General features: G+C 48.5%; 1 protein-coding gene across 1 annotated transcript in view; it reads right to left on the bottom strand.

The window, feature by feature from the left end:
- Habp2 (hyaluronan binding protein 2) overlaps positions 1-11,223 on the bottom strand; it is a 46,397-nt gene extending 35,174 nt beyond the window's left edge. The window contains exon 1 of the mRNA XM_013017609.1: positions 11,142-11,223. Coding sequence (XP_012873063.1) covers positions 11,142-11,223 — 82 coding nt within the window. The remainder of the gene's footprint in view (positions 1-11,141) is intronic.
- Positions 11,224-14,779: the final 3,556 nt, after the last annotated feature.

Below are 14,779 nucleotides of genomic sequence, written 5' to 3'. Positions count from 1 at the left end.
TCCTTCCTTCCTTCCTTCCTTCCTTCCTTCCTTCCTTCCTTCCTTCCTTCCTCCCTTGTTTATTGCTGCTGTTTTGGCAGTACTAGAGTTTTAGCTCAGGGCTCCCTGTTTGCTAGGCTGGTACTCTACCATTTGAATCATATTGGTATTATGGAGAGAAAAATTAAACCCTCTGGTGTCACTTGCTCTTGGTTAACTTAAAGATCACTAAGTATGGCCAGACACTGGTGGCCACATCTGTTATCTAAGCTACTCAAAAGACTGAGATCTGAGCATTAGAGTTTGAATCCAGCCTGGGCAGGAAAGTCTGTGAGACTTTTATCTTCAATTGAGTACCAAAAAAGGGAGGAGTTAGAAATGGAGCTATGGCTCAAGTGGTATAATGTTAACCTTGAGCAAAAGAAGCTCAGAGACATGTGCCCAGGCCCTGGGTTCGAGCCTTGGACTGCCAGTAAATAAATAAATAAACGAGATCACTAGGCTTAGAGATTCCCAGCCTGGCAGTGCATTGCCAGCTTCCCAGCCACTTTGCCGTACAGAGCACCTCTCTTGTGTAGGTTGTGACAACAGTTGCCTTGGTGGTCCAGGAGTTGAAATCCACTTTTGCTAGAAACACAGTCTTTACTTGGGCCTAGAGATGTTCAGTGGATGACTAGAAAGGAGTAAGAGGAGTCGCTATCTCTGTCTTTCCCTCTGCCGCCTTCACCCTTGGATGGGATCCTACTCAGTTCTGCATGTAGACATGCTGATCACTATGAAATGTTCCATCCAGAACTAAAATACAGGAGAACTTGACTTACATGTTCCTAGTTTCTATCCCCTTCCTCAAGGCTAAAGATACTGACTGGCACCAAAGAGATGAAGAGAGGTGGCACCTGAATTTCTGGAATATTGTAGTCTATTCTCATGAATAGACCAAGGCATGAATCAATCCTTAAATAAATTCTCCTCCTGTCTTAGCTTAACTGTCTCCCTCATTGCTCTCACCCTATCTCTGTGATCCTCACTCTAGCCCTGCCCTGGAGTGGAGAAGCTGATTTGTGAGTGCAGCATCCTGTTTCCAGCCATTGGCCACCAAACAAAAATTCTCTCTTTCTCCCCAACACGTATCTCTCAGATTTTGCTTTTCCCAAGCTATGAACTTCTGCTCCTGGTTCTGGAAGTGCTCTGAGATCAGGTGGAGAATTAGCTGTTTTGTTATGGTTTCTTTGCGAGGGTGTGTGTGTGTGTGTGTGTGTGTGTGTGTGTGTGTGTGTGTGTGTGTGTGTGTGTGTGTGTGTGTGTAGGTACTCCAGAGTATACATACCCAAACGTGAAATACACACCCTTATGCACTGCAGGCTATTGTCTGGAAGCTTCTTCCTGTCTTTTTCCCCTGTATTGTTCTGTGCCTGTGGGAGCTGCACTTCCCAGGCTCTGTTCTCTGGGTGGGTTTGATCACTGGGCGAGTGGGATACTGTTTGTAACAGATTGCAGGTCTTACAGGAAGTGCTTGCTTGAAACTTCTGGGTCTCACTATCTCAGCTTCTTCTGGATTGGATGGAGTATGACTGGCCCTGGATCCCTGTCAGTCCTCCGATTACCCCTGGGAGACACGCCAGTCACTAGCCCTGTTTTTGCTCTCACGTTGCAAGTCAGTGGTGTAGCAGAGTGAGAACCATGGTGGGCTGTCTCCAGCACCTTTGCTCGTCATGTTATTACAGCCAAGATGTGAGTGTTACGTTCATAGCAAGGCTGTGGTGGACTGGTTCAAGCCTTGCTCAAATGATCAAGCTGTAACCCCAGATATCAGGCCCACTCTAAACCTCAGCCTGTGCTGCTTGGGCTGCTTCTTGTCCTGTAGGCCCCCAGGAGGGAGTAGCTGCCCCCACAAAGTCTATGGCAGTTAGTTTTGACAGGTACAGCCTCTGTAGCTTTGATGGAAGAGAAGACCCCATCCAGGCAGTTCCAGAGTGGCTTTCTTTGAAAGGATAACTCTGTATAAAGGAGAAGAGAAAGTGGAGAGGTGGAGGGAGGGAGAGGTAGGGAGAGGGCGCGGAGGAGAGGAAGCCCCCGATTTCACCGAGCCCAACCCCACCAGGCAGTCTCTGATGACCAGGGAAAGGCTTTGAAGAGTAGAGAGAGGGCAGCGCTTCCAGCCCCATTGCCTGAAAGTGGGGGTGGATCCCATCAGATATCACATGGGGACCCCTGCTGCGGAGCCAGGGGGACTGGAAAGAGTCAGGGTGATTTAAAAAAAAGTTAATAGAACACTGAAACACATAGGCCTGCACCTCCAGCCATTCCCAGGTGGAAAGCTGGATATGAGACGGCTGCAGGTCTGCTGTGACTTTGGGCAGTGGCACCCCCAGGAGGATGTGCGAACCCCGCACCTCACGTCACCATGTGACCAGAGTGTCCAGGAGAAGTGTGTCCACACAAGCATCTTGATTTGAATGGCTTTTTTGTTAAGTCCCTTCCAGCTCAGGTCTCTGAACCATTCACTGGCCACCAGAAACATCTCGCAAAAAATGGGGTGTACATTCTCTATGACAGATATCTTTGTAGATATGTGTGTGTGTAACTTGGGGTCTCACATTCTCCCTTGGCTTTTTTACTCAAGACTGGTGCTCTATCACATTAGCCACATCCTCACTTCTGGCTTTTTAGTGGTTAATTTGTGATAATGAGATGAGTCTCATAGACTCATAATAGAAAATGAAAATGTTATTGGCTTGGGAATTGACTACAGTATCCTTAAAAACACACAAACATTGTTTTAGAAGATATTCCTTTAATTTATGTAAAGATCATTGCCTAACAGGGAGCAGGGTCGGCAGGCAGCAGCCCCCCATTGTTTTGTCTGGTTCGCCTATGTAATCCAGGATGGCCGTGAATGAGAGACACTTCAGCCTCAGCTTCCTGAGTGCACTGCTATACGTGGCTTCCTGTTTCATCTCTTAACAACAGGCCAAGATGGAGGAACTACGTAGTCCTAGCTACATTCTGCAAGTATACCTGGATGTTCAAACATGGACAAAATAGCCTAACAATGCACCTCTCAGAGTGGCTCTTGTCATTAAGCATGTGACTACATTTTAAAATAATGCATGCAAAAGTATAATTCAGAAGAAGATGGCCAAGCACTGTGCCTTAGTTCGCTGGGGAGAGAGGAGGAAGGAGAGGCTGAGAAGCTTCGTGGAGAACCGAATCCTTCTTGTGTCTGTCCAGAGCTAATGGATAAAGTGCATAATGGATCAACTTAGAAGGGGATCATTTGCACATGTGGAGCTGATCACCAGAAAGAAAATCAGAAACAAATATGGAAAAGAAGTTAAGCTGGGTGCTGGTGGCTCACACTTGTAATCCTAGCTACTCAGGAGACTGAGTGAAATCTGGCCATTACAGGTTCAAAACTAGCTCTTGCAGGAAAGTGCATGAGACTTTTATCTCCAAATAACCAGCAAAAAGCCAGACGTGGAGCTGTGTCTCAAGAGATGAAAGGCCAGACTTTAATAGAAAGAATGCTATGGGGCAGTTCCTAGGCCCTAAATTCAAGCCCCAGTACAGGTACAGGCACAGACACAGACAGACACACACACACACACACACAGATACACACACACACACACACAGATACACACACACACACACACACACACACATTGCTTATGGGTTTTCAAGGGGGAGGGTAATGTTTCCTCCGTGAGTCCTTCTGCCTGGTTCTGGACCAAGGCCGGCCTTTCTGCCCTCTGGCATTTGAGATGCCCATGCTTAGACTTCAATGGCACGTACCCAACAGGACACTAGTCTTGCCAGGCTGAGTGTAAAGGGCACTGTGCATCTTGATGGGACAATCTTGCCTCATTTATGTCACCATTGCTCCTTTCCTGTCCCCATCTACTTCCCCTGCCTGTCCTTGAGGAAGCTCTCACCCTCTATTTGTCCTCCTCAGCTTGGTCTTTCCGTCCTTGGGCTGCAGAGAAAGGACAGATTCTGCGTTTCCACAAACAGCTCAATGCTGGGCTGAACTACGTTCCGCTCGTTTCGGTGTGGGGATTAATCTAACCCAAGTGCAGATCTAATTCTCTGCATGGAGAATGCTCTCCAGTCTTGTTTATCATCCTCCTCCTTCCCCACTCTAATCTTTGGAGCTTAAAGAGCTTAAGCTTCTTCTCAGGCAGGGACTCCTTCTTAGAAGGCAACTATCGATGAGCTAAACAGAAGTGATTTGGAAACTGAGTGTGAGAACTGTCCTTCCTGACTGCAACGCTGAGACATCTTACACCACCGGCATCTTCTTCCTGAAGAAAGGATCTTCACGCAGAGCCAGTCCCTCCTTTGGTCATGTGTTTCTATCTGGCATGATGGCCTCATCCCAGCTTACCCTGAGTCCTGGGTACTAATTTACCATGAAAGAAGGCACTTCTTCCTTTCCCATCATTTCACACTTCCCTTCCATCTGTTTATGGCAAAAGGACCTAATAGCATAGAATTATGGCATCAGTGGCAAGCTTCCCTGTTGCAGTTTGAAAATTGCTTTTGCCTGAAGTATCTCATGTACTGTTCATAACCCAGTGGGGTTATAATGAGTCCCACTTGCCAGATAAGGAGACTGGCTCCGAGGGGAAATGGCTTAGCAAAGGGAATCTCAGCTATTGAGGTGTAATGTTAAGATTTGAACCCAAGGGTCTGATGCCACAGCTCTCTGGAGTCCCACTCCTGGGATCCTGCTGCTTCCTGTAGTCAGGGGTGTAGACGGGGAGATGGTGGGCCATGACAGGCAGAAGGCAAGCTCATTGGCTTATGAAGGAAAGGAGAGTCTATGAGTCATTCCCAGATGGAATCCATTGCAGCCTCTAGGCAACAGGATAGCACAGAAAAAGGTCTCTGCAGAAAGGATCATGCAGCTAGCAATCTACTTTAATTGCATGGGGACTTCTCTTCCAGTGACAGCCCAAGTGTGTTAGAGTTGACCTTGCACTGGGGAAAGGATGAGAAAGCAAGTCAAGGCCCTGTGGTTGAGGGGCTGCTGATTATTTTTGAGGGGAAATGGAGGCTGGAAGACAATGGGTGGTTTCCAGCTCTCCCCTGCTCACCAGTCAGGCTGAAGGAAGAAAGAGGATTTATGAAAGGCTAACTTGTCTCAGCAATGCCTCTCATCACTAATTTCAGAGAGACACTAGAAATGGAAGTTGTGATGCCACTCTTAAAAACTTTAACTGCTGACAATAGCTTTCCAAAGCATTGAGGAAACAATGAATGTCTGGTGCTATTTGTTTATTTATTTAGTTGGTGCTAGTCCTGAGGCATGAACTCAGGGCTTGGGCACTGTCCCTGAGTTTCTTTTGCTCAAGGCTAGCTCTCTACCACTTGAACTATAGCACCACTTCTGGCTTTTTACTGAGTAATTTATTTGACATAAGAGGAGTCTCATGGACTTGCTTGCCCAGGCTGGCTTCAAACCACAATCCTCAGATCTGAGTCTCCTGAGTAGCTAGGATTACAAGCATAAGTCACTGGCACCTAACTGTCCCTACTCCATCCCCCACCCTGCTGTGACCTGTGCAAAATAATAATAATAATAATAATTGTATATTCTGCTAGAAGTTGGTGAGGAGGCTGAGATCTGAGGATTATAAATTGTGAGATTCTTATCTCTAATAAACTACCAAAAATCCAGAAGCTGAGCTATGGTTCAAGTGGTAGAGCACTAGCCTTGTGTGAAAAAGCTCAGTGACAGTACCCTGAGTTCCAGCCCTAGGACTGGCACACACACACACACACACACACACACACACACACACACACACACACACACACACCCTTCTATTTACATGAAAGACTCAAAGTGGCATGAACTGAAAAAAAATTAGAAATCAAAAGAGAGGCTGGTTACATTATTTATGGAAATCTGTGCATATTTCCACTGCATTTTGAGAGGGATGAGGCCCAGGCTGTCTACCCTAAATTATCCGAGGAACGAGTGATAGCTATTTGGGGACCACGGAATACCCAGCAGTGTCCTAATGAAATAATAATGGGGCGTTTCCTCCTCCCCAGATTTTCTACGGGGAAGACTTACCGTTCCCTCCAGACAGGGATTAGGCCTAATAAATCACACTCCAGGATTCAGGATCCACACACAGGACGTCAGGGCTGTGTGTACACACATAGACAGCCCCTGAGCACAGGAAATCCATCACCCTCAGCTCAGACACACAGCAGGCGCCAGGCTTCAGGAAGTGGCCTGGAATGCATCTCCTCCTTGGAGGAGAGAAGGAAATGCTAATGGCCAAGCGGGGATGATTTACCTTGGGGGAATGGGGGACACTTGGATGCTGCCTTTGGGAGCCGATGTCACCTTTCCTGGCAGCAAGTGGCCCCATCTTGGATCTCCTCCAGGACTTCTCAACCTTCCCCCTAGCTGCACATTAGGCCAGAGACTTCATGGTGGCAGACTGTCCTGTGTGCTTTTGGGTTCTTAGTGTGGTCCCTGGTGTTGATCCATTCTTTTCCACCCACTCTCACATCCTTGAATAATCCAAAATGTCTGCCAGCACTACCAGTGGACTCTGGATGGGGACTAGGATTACACTCTCCCAGCTGGGAATTGCTGGTCTACACCAGAGAAGATAAAGATGGGCTTTTTATTCTCTGTTTGATTATAAAAATTTCCAATGGCTCTTCCCGTCTCACTCAAATGAAAAGCCAAAGACCACTCTGGCCTCTGACAACCACCCATTTCTATGATTTCACCCTTTCATTTCTGCTCCTGGCCAGCTCTTCCCTGCTCCCCCCAGCACGCCCCCTTGTTATGACTGTGTGTTTGTCATTCCTTAAATCTGGAATAATCTTGGAAACATCTAGAACCATCTCCTTCGCCAGCCTCCACATTGCTCTTTAACAAGTGGCTAAGTCTCCATAGATGTATCTATAGAATGAGGTAATGACTGACCTTTCCCTGTAGAGGTACTGGGAAGAACACAGAGGCAATGCCCGTGAAAACCCAGCACTTCCCAAGTGCAGGGAGCGGGGATTTTGGTTACCCAGCAAGAGATGCAGACTGGTCTTTGAAGATCTTAAAGCCGTGCCAGGAGTAGGAGAGTTCAGGAGATGACACCAAGGTGCAAGTACTTGATGCCAAAGGGAATCTAGGAGACCTGGAGTGCGGGAGATACCAGGTGCCAGCAATGCTTCTACCAAAGACACCAGAACAGATAGAAGACTCCGGAACATGTGCGTTGCAATCATCTTTAACTCGCATTGCACTGGGCATACACAAGTCTCATACATCTCGTCTTAATTTGGTGCCCACAACACTGTAGGATGACTATCCCTGTCCCACTGATCAGGACAGACGCTTTCCTGGGGACACCGATGGACAGAAAAACCGGCTAGATAGGACAGGACTCTGACTTCTGACTCTCGAAGTTCACTCCAACTTTCAAAGAATGAGGACTTTTGATACAACTCTCCTAACAGCCACCATGTTGTTCCTGGCTCCCATGGGCTTGACATGAGGTGACAGCTTTCGAGTCCTTATTCATCACCCCCTGGCCCTAGTGGGGAGGGCCTCTTATCCTTTGCTACCTAAAGACAACACCCAGAGAGGCTAAGACTGAGCGACCAGCCCCCAGGGCTAAGCTCCAAAGATGTGTGTCTGGCCCCTGGCAATTCAGCCTGTCCTTCAAAGCGGAGGTCCCCAGTGCTCCGTGTTTCCACGACCCCATATGGTTTCCATAGTTGAGGGGGAGAAGGTCAGGTGAGAACAGAGAGAAAAAGAAGGCATCCTCTATACCTTCCACTTGGCCAAGACTCACCAGCCACCAAGACTTGTTGGGATAGATGAATCCTGGCCGAGTGCTGGGTGTGGGGTGGGTAGGAGTTCCAATCTGCAGGGGGGTTGCTGCTCCTCACCTCCACCCGAGCCCTCTGAGGGGCCCACCTGGCTGATGTCTTTCTAGTGAGTGAGAAGTGTAAAGGTGCCATGGTTTCTGACCATCCAAAAGAAGACTTGGGGCCTGGGTTGAGCCTCCGTGGGTAGCTGGGGGCTGCTGTTTCCAGGTGACAGGCTCTCTGGGGACCGGGTCCTTGGTGATTTTGCTTCCCCAGATCCCAGAAGGGTTTGAAGACAGAGGGAGCCTTCAGTGAAGGCTTGTGTCGCACCTGGGGCAGGTATACTCCAGTCTTTCCTTCTGTGACATTCTCAGCCTTGGGCTCAGCGTGACCCAGGGTTGGAGGAGCTTCCGGAGGTCGCCCTGTGACCTGAGATGCTTTTACACGCTGCTGTCTGTACCCTCCACACCTGAAATTTGTCCTTAAGCACTAAGACTGTGGTCATGGCTTTATGCCAATGGTTTCAATAGGCTGTCCCCAAGCTTCTGAGATTCTTCCGTTCTTACTCTGGCCTGAGAGCTGGGCACCACTCATTCATGCCTTCCTTTCTTCAACTCTCCTTAAGGACAGGCAGAGAGACAGAGTGGATGAGTCTTTGGATACACTGTGACAAGACAGCCCTTCACCTATGACCCCGAGCTGTCTCTCCAGTTCTCTCCCAGCTGGGAGGGAGAATAATGTCCCAGGATTGTCTTAGCTTTCCCACTGAGAGATGCCTGGCAAAAAGAAGAAATGTGCATACACATGGGAATAAGAGAAATCATCTCTGAATCCCACTTATTACCGGGAAGGAAACAAGGAGAGGAACTAAAGGCTGGAGCCTACCCAGGATCGCAGCTTGAGGACAGTAGTTACAAGACTAGGCTCTGAAGTCTGACCTCCTGAGTTCTTTTTCCCTTTGTACTTCTTCTACCTTTGACCATTTCAGGTCTCTGGGTCTCATCCATAAAATGGGAATGACTTTCCTGTCCTAGGCATGGTGAGCATGGAGTGTGGTGGTCGAAACTCAGAAGAGATCCAGGGTCACAGTAATTGTTCAGCAAATCTTAGTATTGGGAGGTGGGGAGGGGAACTCTTAGGTAGCTAGGGATACAAAAATGGCAAACATGGAAGTGGCGCTGTGGCTCAAGTGGTAGAGCGCTAGCCTTGAGCTGAAGAGCTGAGGGACAGCGCCCAGGCCCAGAGTTCAAGCCTCACTACTGACAAAAACAAAAAACGGCAAACATAACACCTGTCAGGTAACACACTGCCCATCATGGTGCTTCTTGTTCCCATAATGCCTTGGGCTCCCACTTAACTGCTTCTTCATGCCCTGAGTTCCCACTCAAATGCTCCTTCTCCATGCCCCTGGGTGTCTTCTCAACCAATGAAAAGAGCTGGGCCGTGCCTGAGGAAGCCTCGGAGCGATCAGTGCAGTCCAGGGGAGGAGCTAAGGGGAGAGTCCTGAGCTACAAAAACTGCCCTCCCGGAGGATTCCACTGGACTCCTTGCGGCCCTTTCGTCTCTCTCTCCCCCGCTCCCTCTCTCTCTCTCTCTTGTTGGTCATGGTGCTTGAACCTAGGGCCTGGATGCTGTCCCTAAGCTTTTTTTTTTTTGCTCAAGGTGAGCACTCTACTACGTTGAGCCACAGCTCTACTTCCGGTTTTCTGGTGGTTAGTTGGGGAGAAGAGTCTCACGGACTTTCCTGCCTGGGCTGGCTTTGGACCGCGATCCTCAGATCTCAGCTTCCTGAGTAGCTAGGATGACAGGCGTGAGCCACCAGCGCCCGGCTGGGGCCACTCTCTAGAGAGTGTCTTTCTACTTTCTTTTCCTGGCTTTCCTTCACTTTCAAATGAGCTTGCTCGGTCTGCCTCCGACACATTGTTTTTTGGGTGGAGACGGGAATGCCGACCCCTGGATGGCATCAGTATTGTGGTTATAATACATGTCCAAACGTCCCCCAACCAATCGCTTCACACCCTCAACTCCAGGCTCAGACTAGCGGGCAGGACATAGAAGCTTCCAGCTCCCAGAATCCAGGAAGCAAGGACCAGTGAGGACTTTACAGAATCAGCCTTCCTCTTCCAGCTTCTCCCTGCCTGGACCCTGAGATCGATTTAGTAAAACAAAACAAAACAAAAAACCAGAACCGTATCCTCTTGACTTGCAGTGAAGTGCTCCTGTGTGTCCTTCAGGGTCACCTGAGGTGTCAACACAAAGGTGTATTGCTGTTTAAAATGTGGTCCTGCAAGAGAGTCAGCTGATGGGACATCCATTCAATGCTTATTCTCTGTCAAGTACTGAACTCAACCTGTATATGCATGATTTCCTTTGATTACCACCTGGCCCTATGAAGTAGACACTCTATTATCTCCACTTTATGCATGAAGAAACCAAGTTCAGAGAGGTTAAGTATCTTGTCCAAGGTCACACAGCTAGGAAGTGGTGGAGCTGAGGTTGAAATCCAGGTCTGTTTGACCTTAGAGTTCAAGTGACTTTGTTACCCATTAGGAAATGGAATCTTCGAATAAAGGAATTGGCCCTTTGACCCTCTCTTCTGATTGCTTGGATATTTCAGTTAAATACACCCTTTTTTTCTTAGCAACAGGGACACCAGGGGTCCAGTGCACGAGACTCACCTTTCCCTATTACCAAAAAAAAAAATTCTTTTCTTACTCATTTTCCCTGATATTGTGCAAAGGATACTTGACCCAGATACCTGGTGTCTTTTGGAATAACCAGATCGCAGCAAATGCCTCTTAATTAAGCCACGACCTTCACCCAGTTCATCCGTTTCCTGTATGTGCTCTTTCTTTGCCTTTCCTGTGCTCGGAGTGAAAACGAGGCTGGACCTGCAAAGCATTAACTTTCTTCTCTCTCCTCTCCCGAATATCTGCAGATATTCTCCAGCGTTGGCTCCAGTCTCCGATTCCAAATGCCGCTGCGTGTCCCAGAGGCTCCTGGGCCTCGGGTGTCTGAAGCAGAGCACGCGCTTGCCTCCGTGTCCCACCCCTTCCTGCTGGAGGGCAGCTGTCCTCCCAGCCTGTGGAGCCTCCCTAAAAAGCCTCATGGATGCGCACCTCTTCCTTCCTTCCTGAAGCTAGCAGGCAGCAGCTCCAGCAGGCTTCCTTCCCAGCATCCCTTAGACCTTCCTTCCTTGAAGCCTGTCCTAAGCTCAGCTCTGATCAGCCGCTCCCTTTTGGGTTTAACCTCCCCCCACCCTCAGTCTACCTGGCACTGACTTAGGGATCTGGTGCCCTGCAGGATCACTACCACCTCCTTACCTGCCTCGCTCAGCACGAGCGTTCCTTGCTGTCTTCGGCTTTCAGGCAGCCTGGTGTCGAGGGGCTCCCGAGCACAGCCCATCTCTTATTTACTTCCTTTTTCTCTCACATCTGTCCTCTAGCTCACAATTCAGCTTACTTTACTGCCTCTGGCTAAGATGCCTTTCCCCTTCCTCTATGCATCTTTAATCTACCCAAGTGCCAAGACCTGAAAAAGTAGATTAGATAAGATGCCATTTTCCCCACTCTGTATGGTTGTTGTAACTACACACAGCTCTGTAATGTGAATTCTGACATAACATATATGATCTACATGAAAGGGAGCTATGATTGATTAGTGATGTCTGCCCTGGGAACAGAAAGGAGAAGTTATTGACTAGTGATGTCTGTCAAGGATGAAGGAGGGAGAGAATGAAGCAAGTAGACTCTGGCTGGAGCCAGCAATTACCTCTTCCATGCAGCCTAAGACAATGGTGGATTTATGATTACCTTATTCACAATGTATGAATATATCAGTAAATGCCTTATTGCGTGGGCTCTGAGGACAGAAAGAAAAGGCATTCTATCTCTAAGAAGGCCACACTTAGGGATCTACTTACTCAGCTCTTTGTTGTGCTCCCTGAATGTATCTGAATTGAATGATTACAAACCTTACCTAGGATAATTATGCTGACTCGGAATGTTGGCATGCATGGTCGCTGCTCTGTGAAGAAGGCTCCTACAAGGCCATTTTGCAGTCAAGAGACAACACTGACAGAGTGGAGTGGCTTCTTCAAGATGACTCAGGGAGTGAGAGGGACCGTTATGCATATCAGTGTGGCCTTTGTGGTCTGAACAAGTGTTTCCATGTTTCTTTCCCAGTGCACGATGAGAGTGGTGTTTGGTATCATTCTAAACCACCGCTCTTGGCAAAGGTGCCACAAATAGGTGGGAAGGTCTTACAAGGCGTAAAATTGCCACATGCCTCACTGTACTCTCCCCTCGACACCCAAGTGCCCAGCCTTAAGCTAGATTGATAGAGTCTCTCACTGGGGTTGGTCAGGCCTACTAATTATCTACTTATTAATTTTTTTCTTTTTTCATTGTGAAAATACTGTACAGAAGGGTTACAATTACACGGGCAAGATAATTACTTATTAATTTTTAAAATATGTTTTTAGAACACATGGAAAAAGATCATAGATACATACCAATATCCTGGGCCTGAGTTCAAAAATGACTCTGAGAACCAAAAAAGAATAATCCACAGGACAAAACCAGCCCCTTTGTGGTCTCTCCATCAAACCCCTGGCTTTTCCAGCTGCAGAAGCCAGTTTTAGCCACAAGAGGGCAGTAAAGACAAGGCTACGGGAACCAGCTAATGCCAGCCTCTCTCTCCAGGCCTCCTGAGCAAGGGGAGTCCTTGGCAGCAGAGAATTGTTTCTTTCAATCATGGCCTCTGTCACCAGTCTGGAGGTGAATCATGCTACGCTTGCCTGACACAAATATCTAATGGATGGCTTCTCCACGACTTTCAGCATAAACAAAGTTAGAACGGGCAATTCTTCATGCATCCATTTCTTCCAGGTAGTACATGTACTGTGCACTTCGTGTATATAAGCACTGTCTACCAGTGAGGGAGGAGGGTGGGGGGGCAGCTCCCATTCAGTTTCTAACAGGTAATGGACACTCAGAGGAGGCAGAGGGCATGTCTGACCTGGCCTACCAGCGCATCTCAGAGGAGGCCATGTTTGAGCTGGGTGGAAGTCAGACAGTTCACCACGCAGAGAAGGCTGGAGATGGAACATCCCAGATGGGAGGAATGGAAGAGGGGTGGGCCGGGGCATCACGGGCTGGAGATGGTCTCCCCACTGTCCTCTCCGGACTGGAATTTGATGTTTTCTTCTGAATTTCTCTTGTCTTTTGGGAGCAGGATTATCATCATCACAGAAGTGGGGCTCATGGCTCTGGCTAAAGAGGCTGGGCAGAGGCTGGGGATGAGCAGGGCATCCCCCCTTGCCCCCCACCTTGGGAAATGGCCTACAGAATCCAAGCGCGAGCACTCCTAGATTTCCTTTTCCTCTGAGGAGTTTACCCAACATGGCTGTTCCTCTTTACTCCATCAATTAATTAATTACTTTATTTATTGTCTGGACACAATGACAAACCATTACTGCCAGGCAGGGGATCTGAGCATCTGGGGAGAAGGAAGAGGAAGGGGAAAGGGTCCAGAGCTCCTTGGTCAGCCATTTGTTGACCCTATGAACTTGTTCTTGACAAACTCTCTGGGCCTCTGTTTCCTCATCTGGGAAATGGGCGTGAGAGTCCCTACCTCCTTAGCTATTGGTCCCCAAAGGTATCACAGAGGTGAACTCTGGTCTCCAGTGAGGGTCCAAGCGGGGGACGGAGTCTCATGCTTCCTGATGCCAAGATTGCCTTGGCAAAGGGGCCTAGTGCCTCCCAAGATAGGGTCCTCTGCCCTTTAGTCTGGGAGAGCTCCTGGTGGAGATCAACACCTAGACACTCTTGGGCAAGGAAGGCTTCCACTGTTGTCTTCTCTGATCCTACCTGCTTCTCTGGGCGAGCCAGCAAAGGAGGGACTGCAATGCAGGGGGCTGGCCCCTGGGGGCGCTAGCGGACAATCATGGCAGCCACCACCTCCCAGAGCAGGTCCTTCCCCAGGTTAGCCAGGGCCAGGTAAGCCATTGCCTTGTAGTCTCACGGATGGGGCCTGGGTATAGAAGATGTGAGACAATTAGAGAAAGGCCCCGCTGTGGGTCTCCGCCTCGTCATAAGGATGCCACAGCAATAATAAAACAGTAACTCATTTGCTCAGCACCAGCCATGCCAGGTACCTCTTATCCATAGAATCCTTAGGACAGCACTTTTTTTTGGGGGGGGGGTGGGATGGGGAGGGGGAGAGAAGGGTCCTTATTGCCTTTCCAATTCTTGCTGCCCCATCAGGAAATTTTTGATCTAAGGGAAAAGGCTCTTTGTTTATTTTCCTGATAATTTGGTTACCTTGAGTTAAAGCACATCCCACCCAGGGACAGATTCTTAAAGACAGCTAGTACTTAAAAGCTGAGTGGTGTCAAAAAAAAAAGCACACTGTGTGCAGAAAAAGGCAGCAAGCTCTCTGCTGTCCTCTCTTCCCACCCTTATCCCACAGCCCCACAGGCTGGGCCTAACCCTGGAGCACTTCTCTTTTTCCTTTGGCTTGCTTGGAGAAAAGTCATCCACCCTCTGGCCTATGCAGATGGGTCATCAGCATCCATCGTACTGGAAACTTGACAGGCCTTGTCTAAGTCCAACTAGAGGCTGTGTGGCCTTGAGTTGGTCTTCTAACCTCTTGGGACTGCTAAGTCCATCATTAAAATGTGTACAGTCTAATTTTCACAAATCTAGAAGATGTTCTATTACCTGACTGAAAACTGTATCTGTTACTGAGAAAAGTAAAGCCGAGCAATTAATGAAGCTAGTCCTCAGTGCTGAGATGCTAGGCGTCGTGAGCCATCCAGGTGTTGGTGCTTTTCTCCCTCCATGCTGTTTCTTGCAGAATGGATGATCCAATGCTCAACACATTCCGTCCCTGCCCAGCGCCCAGCAGGGCACCATCACCCAGCATGGAAGGAGCTTGTCACTGTCACCCTTGGAATTCC

The sequence above is a fragment of the Dipodomys ordii genome, unplaced genomic scaffold, assembly GCF_000151885.1.
Source record: "Dipodomys ordii isolate 6190 unplaced genomic scaffold, Dord_2.0 Scaffold36, whole genome shotgun sequence".
Lineage (NCBI taxonomy): Eukaryota > Metazoa > Chordata > Mammalia > Rodentia > Heteromyidae > Dipodomys > Dipodomys ordii.
Note: the sequence above shows the minus strand (reverse complement) of the source record. Positions and strands in the feature narration are given on the sequence as shown.